The sequence below is a fragment of the Trachypithecus francoisi genome, unplaced genomic scaffold (assembly GCF_009764315.1).
Source record: "Trachypithecus francoisi isolate TF-2019V2 unplaced genomic scaffold, Tfra_2.0 Lachesis_group2, whole genome shotgun sequence".
NCBI lineage: Eukaryota > Metazoa > Chordata > Mammalia > Primates > Cercopithecidae > Trachypithecus > Trachypithecus francoisi.
Window position 1 is genome coordinate 118,895,981 of NW_022681465.1, and position 9,907 is coordinate 118,905,887.

The window sequence follows — 9,907 nt, forward strand, 5'->3', positions numbered from 1 at the left end:
CACATTATATCAACATTCTTTTTCTACCATATCAGACTGCAAATTCTAAACAAACTAAAAGGGAGAGAGAAAAGGCATTCAACAGGACAGCAAAGATAAAAACAAAAAGACTGAACTCACTCGAACATAAATTTGCTACTTCCTCAATTGCTACATTACAGCCAAAATGCTCCTGCAGTAATTATAGTAATACCTACCTTATTGAAGAGCTACTAATTGGCCAAGTCCTTCACATTAATTACCCATATTTAATTCTCAAAAAAGATGAGCAGAAAGAAGTAACCTGTCCAAAGTCTCACATCTACTAGGTAGTAGAGCCCATGACCTTTTCATGGAGCACTATGGACTCCACAGTTCAAGGGTCAGAAAGCCCACGATTTCTGAGAGAGGAGAAGAAATCAAGCTTTACTCTCAAAGGTCCTAAATTAATTAACATGAAAATGGAGTACTATGAAAATACAGAAGAGTAAATATTTCAGCCTAGATTAATCAGTTGGGCCATCCTGAACGGGTTAATTCCCTAGATCTTGCCACTTAAAAAAGCATTTAATTAACAAAAAGCCATGCAATTCTAAGGCCCATGATATTTTTTTTCTTTTCTTTTCTTTTCTCTTTTTTAAGTAGAGACAGGATTTCACCATGTTGCCCAGGCTGGCCTCAAACTCCTTAGCTCAAGCGATCTGCCTACCTTGGCCTCCCAAAGGGCTAGGATTACAGGTGTAAGCCCCCATGCCCAGCCTAAAACCTACAACATTAATGCTAAAACAAAACACATTATAGGCTGGGCTGGGTGGCTCACACCTACAGTCCCAACACTTTGGGAGGCCAAGGCGGGCGGATCACTTGAGGTCAGGAGTTTGAAGCCATTCTGACCTACATGGTGAAACCCTGCCTCTACTAAAAATACAAAAATTAGCTGGGCCTGGTGGCACATGCCTACAATCCCAGCTACTTGGGAGGCTGAGGAAGGAGAATCACTTGAACTGGGGAGACAGAGGTTGCAGTGAGCCGAGATCGTGCCACTGTACTGCAGCCTGGGCTACCGAGCAAGATTCCATCTCAAAAACAAAAAAAAAAGAAAAAGATTGTGGCAAGACACACTATAATGGTACTCAAGTAGTCTTTGTGTTTAGCAGCAAAGATTGTAACTGTGAAAAAGAATCTCAAATCCAGCTGAACCCAAGTAATTTTTAAATTCTAAGATGCGTTGACAGTCCACAGGCAATGACTCTTAAAGATGTTCTGATTGTTCATATTGTAGGTAAAGCAATTAAAGTGACTGAAATGCCAGTCTATGATTAACCTCACCATAACAATCAGATGAAAATACCTTAAGACTCACAACTTTAAGGAGATCACAAAAGTAAAATCCCAAGCAAATAATGAGGTCTCAAGTTTTTCCCATTAAGTGGTATTACTCTTAAGCCTAAGAATAAACTGGAAACCCAATTTTGACAAAAGTAGCTAGTGAACTATAGCCAGTAGCTCACTGCTAAAACAGTATACTATGCTTTTCAAGGTACAACTATCCAAAATGCAAAACAAGTTATAGCAAAACACAACCACAGCAATTTGACTAACAGACTCATTTCTGGACCTCTTGAATCCTCAGGCTTTTCTCCTGTACTAGTGAGTTAATTTTTCTCCCTTCTCTTAAAAAAAATATATATATTCTTTATTATATATTATATATATATATAATATAATATATATAATATATAATAAAGAATATATATATATATTTCTTCAATGCCTAATTGCTGGCAGGCCTTATGCTAGTAATACAAAGATTAACAGATGCCAAGTGAGGAGTGTCAGGACTGAGTTCTTCCTGCCCCTCTGCCCCCTTTCTCTTTGAATCTATCATGTAGTCATTTCAGAGAGCCAAAACATATTTCATTGTTAGTTACCAAAACCGGTTCAATGTTCTCAAGTTAACTCCTAAAAAAATAAACATTAAAAATTACTCAAGTTCCTTTTCCACAATAGTAGAGCCTCAGTCTTTCTTTTTCTTCTGTGGATCAGAGGCTTTTTATTATACAATAGTTTCCTACATTCAATATACTTATATTTACATACCTCTCTATCACGAGCCAAAGAGCCAAAGCTTTTTTTTTTTTTTTTTCATTTTTCATGTTAATGTCCCAGTGTTTCTACTTCACAGCTTTCCATTTTGTGAAGATCTTCATTGTTGACTCAACCTGAGAGGGAATTTCCTAAAAATGCTTCCCGCTGACATCACAGAACTCTTCCATCTTTTAGTTTCATTAAAACAGTAAGAACCAGGTTAGAGACACCCTACTGGATTGTCAGGTCTTCCTGGTCTGTCTCTCATTTGCCTACAAAGACAAACTTCCTCTTAAGCAATTGTGATCAGCAGAAACTAACCAAGGGTAACGAGCACATTCTTAACCAACAAGTTTCTTCCCCCATTGTCAACTAATTTAATGAACAATACAACTCATAAGGAAATCTTGTATGAATTCTCACTGCTTATTCTGTTAAGGTCAAAACCATCAGCTTTGATGATGAAAAGAACAAGAATTCAAAAATCACAATTTGTCATTCTAAACTAAACCGATTAAACATAAATCCCAATGCTCAATGTCAACATAAACTAATCACCAGTCTCTTTCTGTCAGGATACCAGGTATAAAAATAGGACTGGGGGTGGTTCTCTCTGTAGTTACAGCATAGACCTAATTACGCCAAATTGGTAGTCATTGTAATAGTATCTCCCAGATTTTCCAAGACAGTATTGACTCTGTATGATTTCATTGTTTCTCCCAAAGATGGCTCATTAAATGTATGGCTAAAAGCAACTAAATATTAGTCTTCTGTAAAGCCTCACAAATAAATACATGCGCAACTCAGGAGAAAAAAATAAAAACCTTTTCCACACCATCTGTCTTGACTTTGCTTTAAGGTCCCTGTACTTGTGGGGGAAGTTAGTATGGTCAGCATTTGAAGAAAAGCAAGCCTCTGCAAAGTCCTTTCACACACCTCTCTCATATAATCCTCCCAACAACTCAGACCAATACCTAAGTTTTCTTATTTTTACATATAATAAAATCATACTGCAGAAAGGTTATCTTTCTTTAGGTCACACAGCTAGCAAGTGACAGAGCTAGGATACAAACTCAGGTGTTGTACTTCAAAGCCCATGCCCTTTCTGCTAAATCATGCTCTTTTAAGGTCATGGAGCCCTTGGAGCTGATCAACTATTTGGCAAACCTGCACCTACTGATGCAAAAAGTATTCAGTTTCCTCAATTCTTTGCTAACAACCACTCTCTGAGTTCTATGTAAATCAATCTGTATGTGTGGAAAGTCTGTAAATAAAGGTTACTGTGTCTATGGATATCCTATGGACCACACACCACCCACCTCTTCCCCCTCCCCATCTTACTTCTCTATTCATCTCTACCTTTGTCTTAAGATATTCAAAAGGAAATCTTAAAAGGTTTCACTGCACGAAAAAAAGAAAACCTAACATTAATTTAAGTCCACATTGAGCACCCATGTGCTGAGCCCTGTGAAGGGGTAACAGGGCAATCAAACACAGCCTTTAGAAGAAGAGTTTAGGCGCAACCACAAGTTTTTATAATATAGAGGATGACATAAGTCCCATAAAACTTAGGAACTGATTATTGTGTGGATTATTATGTGGATTAGTAATCCTTAGATTACTAATCTGAAATTGCTTAGAAATGCTTAGAAAGGTGAAAATGCTTAGAAAAGAGGATAGTTAAGACACAGGCAAAAGGCATTAATGTCTGAAAATGATCACCAGGAAAATTCAACCCAACATTTCCTGAAAGCCTACCACAAAGAAGATGCCGTGTGGTATGAAGGAATGGTGTGTCACAGGAAGATAAATACGGCCCCAGCCCTTCCCATGAGGAGTTTATCATTCAACAGAGGACACAAACAGGTAACTATAATACAAGCCTGAAATATGTTAAGTGCTACAGGATAAATACAAAGTGCCAAAATTCATTCATTTCATTTAACAATGAGTGTCATATAGGCAGTGCTATATAGACACAAAAACAAGATGGTATCTGCTACCATAATATAAACTGACATCAAAACAGGTGGCACCTATTGTGTTTTATTGGGGGTGGACAGGACTTCATCAGCATAAATCAAAGAAAAGATTGCTGAGATGTAACCTGAGCCAATTTGGCCAGAGAACCACCTATTAGATCCTTTTGATAAACATCAGTAGCCTTCAATAAACGGGCTTAGGTCCATTTCTATCGATGCTGACAAAGGAAACGTGTGAGCAGAATTTGGAAGACCATGGTCCTCCATGCGTTGGCTAGAATATACAGCAAGCAAGGAAAGTAGGCAGAAAAGCCATAAGGGAGAACAGAATAGAAAGGAAGACTGGAATTGGAATCACTAGGACTTGAAATGCTTTCTTTTCTATGAAGAACAAATATCACAAGGTGGAACCCAGGATCCCACAGATCTTACAAGGCAGATAATTTTGTTTCTAGAATTCATAGGCTCAAACAACACTAGTAAAAGGCATATATGTGCTGTTTTGTGAATCTATGTAATGGCCAAGTGATTCTCCTGGGCTAGCTCTCTGTTTGCAGGAGACAGACTATAGCAGTCAAGAGCCCAGAATGCCAAGATTTGTGTGCAGGAACATGTTTATCCATGCCAAATCTGAAAGGATATCTAACCTACTGCAAAATCAGGGGCAAAAATTGATATATTTGGGCCACAGCCTCTTTAGGCAGGTCAGTGAGGTCCATATATTTTATATAAATTTGTGTGTGTGTGTGGTTTATTCATTTGGACCCTATTGAAACCTGGGTCCACTGAGTGTGCATTCAGTAAGTCAGCACCTCTAGTGGTGTGCTACATGAGGAGAGGGATGGTGACAAAGTAATATCCAGTTTCTTGATGAAGTCACTAAACAACCCCACTCACCCCCTTAGAAAGTCAATGACAGGAAGAAAAAAAATGATCCAAAAAGAAAACAAGACATTTCCAGCAACCTCATTTATTTATTTATTTATTTATTTTTTTTTTGGAGAGCGTCTTGCTCTGTTACCCAGGCTGGAGTGCAGTGGCACAATCACAGCTCACTGCAACCTCAAACTCCTTGGCTCAAGAGACCCTCCCCACCTCAGGCTCCTGAGTAGTAGGCACTATAGGAGTGCACCACTATGCCTGGCTAATTTTTTTTACTTTTTGTAGAGACAGGGTCTTGCTATGTTGCCTAGGCTGGTCTCAAACTCCTGGGCTCAAGCAATCCTCCCACCTCCTAAAGTGCTGGGATTGCAGGCATGAACCACCGCACCTGCCCACACCTTCTTAATAAGGATCGGTGTATTTTAACCTATATTACTTCATTCAACAAGTAATACAACCACTTAAGAGATAAGACAGAAAGGAAATGACTCACTTAAGGTCACTTAGCAAAAAGGGAAGTCATTTACCAATTAATTATAAACCGTCCATTAATTGTGTACAGGGAAGAGGGGATTCACTCCCACCTGTAGAGGAGGCAGGACCGTCTTTCCTAAAGTGATAGCACCAATTTCTGCTGTTTCCTTACAGGGTAATCTAATCATCTTTCTCTTCCAATCAGAAGCTCTTGTGAGTGCTTTCTAGTGATAGGTGACTGAAAATCAAGTCATATTCCTAACTCAAGGGCTGTTAAATACCATGTGATACATATTGTACAGTTCTCATTCTTCCCAATGAAGTCCATTGAACATAGCCTGATAAACTCTACATTAATTTCCAAAATGAATGACTAGTTTTCTACCTCATTCATAAGGTGTATTTTACCAAACTCAGAAGTTTGGAAAAACAGGCCCACTAACAGGTATAGCACCGGGCCAATATAAGGCCCTAACAGTCATCTGGTGGTTAAATTATTTACCATTAATAACTGTAAATTCTGGGTCTAAATTAAGAGTTTATAGATTTAAATAATACTAAAATCTGAATCCTATAGAGCGGGTCAGTAGGAGAAGCAACCTTTGTGGACCCAGGCCTCAGGCAGGGATAGGAGTCAAAGTGGGGGGTTATATTTTAGAAATTTAATTATTCTGCTATTACCAGCTTTATTTCCTAATATACTTATCAAAAATGCAAGGAAAAACAGAAGAATCAATATTAAGGAAAGTAGAGGGATGAAGATTAGAAAAGGGACATAACCAAGAAGTCTGTTTCCTCTTTTTAATACAGCACACTTTGGAATAGCAAATGAAAGTTATCTTGTTAAGCATTAAGTGCCAAACTGGTACAAGCAGCACAATCACAAATATTTGAGAACTGAAGCTGACTCATAAAAATCTAAAAATATTTCATGCTTTAGGCTTTCAAAACACCATCAGTTTAACCCCTTTTCTTCCATCAATCGGATTATCTTGAAACCAACGTAAAAAATATTTTTAACCCAGTTCTGGAAACTGTAATTTAAACGCAGTGAAAACAGAAAGCCACATGCAATTAGATTCTAAGGCATTATCATTCCTACATTTGATTCTGGATTTACTCAATCAGTTGTTAAGCACCTGTGCTATTTTACTAAAATAAATACATATATTTAATTTACGATAAGGGTTGTCTAAGAGTCTTAACTGGTATCCCTTTCAGGAAATATCAAAATCCTGAAATAAAAGGCCATTTTAAAATTAATCGTAATATAACTGAACTCTTTGTTAAATTTTCTAAGAATTCCAGTTTAAATCCCAGTTTACAATGTCCTTAACAGGCTGAAATCTCTTTTCAGATCAAATCTAAGTGCTATCATGTAAAATCAAAACTTTTTAAGTTATAAGCATAGGAAGCCAGTGAATTTAGGCCAAAGGTTTTTTTTGTTTTCTTGGGTTTTTGTTTGTTTGTTTGTTTGTTTTTTACCATACACTGACTTGGGTTACAATGTATTTCTTATAATTCTTTTGAAAACAAATACATTTTCGTTATTTTTAAAAGGAATAGAAATGGAAGGAGCTGGGAACAGCCAATTTCAAAGAGTCACCAAGTTACAATTTTTCGATATGAAGTACTTCTGTTGTAAGTACATGCATTGTGTGTACATTTTTAAGAATATGTAATACACTTAGTCGATTTAAGATATTTACCAAAATAACCCACTACAAAAGTTACAGAATACCAAACACTTGACTACAAGTATGATAAATTATGCGGAAAAGGAAAAATCATTCAGCATGTGACATTATCCCTTTGAAAACAACCCCACGTGCACACACACACGCACGCAAAAATCAAAAACTATCAGTTTCTCTTTTTTCCTCCTAGTTTTCAAGAATGCTAGAGAAGTCATGTTCTGTGAATTACGCAAAGGACAGCAAACATTAAACTGCCTCCATATTTATGCTACCGTACTTCCATTTTTAAAGCAAGCATCTCAACTCCCCAGACACCATCATCCACAGAAACCATGCAGCTATCCAACAGACTTTCAGTGTCACCATTTATTATTTATAGCGTTAAATGGGGGAAGTGGCTCTGATGTCACCAACCCTACCCAGTGGAATCACTGACTCAATAAACATTTTCACATTGAAGAAAATCTGGCTGGGAAAACATTTTGCTGGGTTAAGTAGATTCTTCCACCTCTCTCCTCTCAACCCTGGGGAAGAAGTTGTTACCGTGTTAGGAGAGATACAAAGAAACTGTCAAGGCTTCCACAGGAAGAAATCCTGGACATGTCCATTTGCTGATGCAGACTTCCTCTTCCCAACTCTCCAGAGCCCAGTTTGATTTCCCTAATGCTCACATTGGCAGGTAATATCTGCCATATTTTATTTCTTCCACCAAATCATCCAACAATTAGCAAATTCTTCACTTCTAGCCACTCTCTCACGGTCCTGTTCCTAAAAACCCCTTCTGGCTTCAAATCCTAAAGCTTTGGAGGAAGGTGGAGGGTGTCCACGGACCGGGGAGTCTGGCCTGACTGCCAGTGGTTTCTAACAGAAGAGTGGTGGCTTCCCCTGGGGGCCAAGGATTCTTTTCTTTCTGAGAAGAAAGAACTCGCGGCAGTGATAAGGATGGCTCCCTCCCCACTCATCCCCAATTTCCCAAAGCAGCTCTGGAAAACGTGAAGTTACGGCTTCTCTTTCCTGGGGGATGGAATCCAGAGTACCTGGGGCCTTGCTATACAAACATCCCTCTCCGACGGGTAGGAAACCCTTTGTCCGAGAAGTCGGACACCACAAGGGCCCGGGAAAGAGGCCTCCTTATTCGCCACAGCTTCAAACCCGAAAGCTCCCTGCCCCCCAGCTCTGTAGGGCCTATCCTGGCATCCACACAGACCTAGGCTGGGGAGTGGGTGCTGAGACCCCTCCTAGGACGCGGAGGCCCAGGCGGCCCTGACCCATCTCCTCCGTACTCCTTCCCACCACCTCACTCGGCCTGAGCGGGGCTTGCAAGCGCGGTGCGGGCCTGGGCCGAAACAGAGGAAAGAAAAAAAAAATCCCTTTCTAAAAGAAGGAGAATGGGGTGGTAGAGCGAGTGCGACCGAAGTCTACAGCATAAACGAGCGAGGGTCGTCCGAAAGCTGGGACCGGAGACGGGACAGGGGGTGGGGGAGAAACGAGGGGCATAGAGGGGGCCGGGCCAGGACCGGCCGGAGGTGTCGAGGGATCAGAAGAGCCCGCGCCGGGTCCAAGGCCAGGGAAGACCGGGGGCCCAGGTCTGGGCCGAGGCTTCTGGGAAGGGCCAGAGCCAGCCTCGCACCGGACGTTGAGGTGGGCAGGCCCGCCCGGGGCCGGACGGACGGAAGCGCAGACGGTCCAGCGGGCCGCACTCACCATGAGCTCGATGGTCTTGTCCTCAATCACCGAGTCGGGCTCCATGGCGGCCCCGGCGGCCCCGCCTCGCTCTCCCCGCGCAGCAGCGAACGGCCCGGGCGGAGGAGGCGACGGCGGAGGCGGCAGAGGCGGAGGCGGCTATCGCACCCACTCTAGCTGCCAGCCCGCCCGGGCCGCCGGCAGCTCCGCCCTCCCCCTCGGCGAACGCAGTACGCAGAGCGGGGACTACACCTCCCAGCAGGCGCCGCGGCCCGCAGAGCGTTGTGGGACCGAGCCTCTGACACTGGGCTGCTGGCTCTTGGCAGCCCGAAGCTGAACTCCGAGCTGACAGTAGCACTGGACTGTGGACGTAGGACTTGCACACCTGAAGAGTTAAGAGCTTGCTCATGGTAGGGCCTCGAGAGCGCCACGACTACGTGTCCCAGAAAGCCGTGCGCCCGGGTTCTCTTTCCGGCTAGCTTCTCCTGACTTCCTGGCAGCCCAAGGCTGCCCAGACCGGGACGGAAACTCCGAAGCAACTCCTCGCTTGTCGGAGATCCTGCTTGTGCGACCCATTTCCGCACATGCGCGGTCCATGCCGCAGTGCCCACTCGACGCCTAGGTAGCTGCGCTGCCCGTCCGCCAGTGTCTGGTGGTAGGGGCAGATGGTGGAGACAGGTGGGTTCGAGGGGCGTTAGGAAGGTGTATAGGCCTGGGGCTCAGGTGTGAAAGGACCAGCGAGTGAGAGAAACTCTGCCCGGGGAAGAGGCTCTGAGAGGATGGGCACCCCAGGAGTGAGGGTTTCGAGATTTCTTCGGGAAAATGGGGGTTTGGGGAAATGTGCTGTGGTGCTGTCTGTATGTCACACGATCTACGAGGAGCTAAGAGATTAAAGGGAACCTGCGTATATCGAGCCCCTTATTCATTCTTTCAGAAAATGATTATTTTTTAAGCATCCAGCTTCTGCTGCGTACCGTTCTAGGCACTGAGAAACAGCTCTGAACATGAGAGACAATGCCCCTGTTCTCATGGAGCTTAATTCTGGTAGAGGGACGACAGACATTAACCGAAAGAGTGGCTAAGAAGGAACACACAAGCGGAGACTGCTTCTAGTGAACTCAG

The 9,907-nt window shown here is 42.4% G+C and overlaps 1 protein-coding gene across 8 annotated transcripts in view; it reads right to left on the bottom strand.

The window, feature by feature from the left end:
- The window catches only part of FBXW11 (F-box and WD repeat domain containing 11), a 139,652-nt gene extending 130,435 nt beyond the window's left edge, over positions 1–9,217 (bottom strand). For 7 of the 8 annotated variants that reach the window (XM_033180295.1, XM_033180290.1, XM_033180289.1 and 4 more), the window contains exon 1: positions 8,807–9,080. In XM_033180295.1, coding sequence (XP_033036186.1) covers positions 8,807–8,851 — 45 coding nt within the window. In that variant the 5' untranslated portion in view covers positions 8,852–9,080. Of the gene's footprint in view, positions 1–8,806 lie in introns of all 8 variants that reach the window. The other variant, XM_033180292.1, reaches the window with a different exon arrangement.
- Between the last annotated feature and the right edge of the window lie 690 nt (positions 9,218–9,907).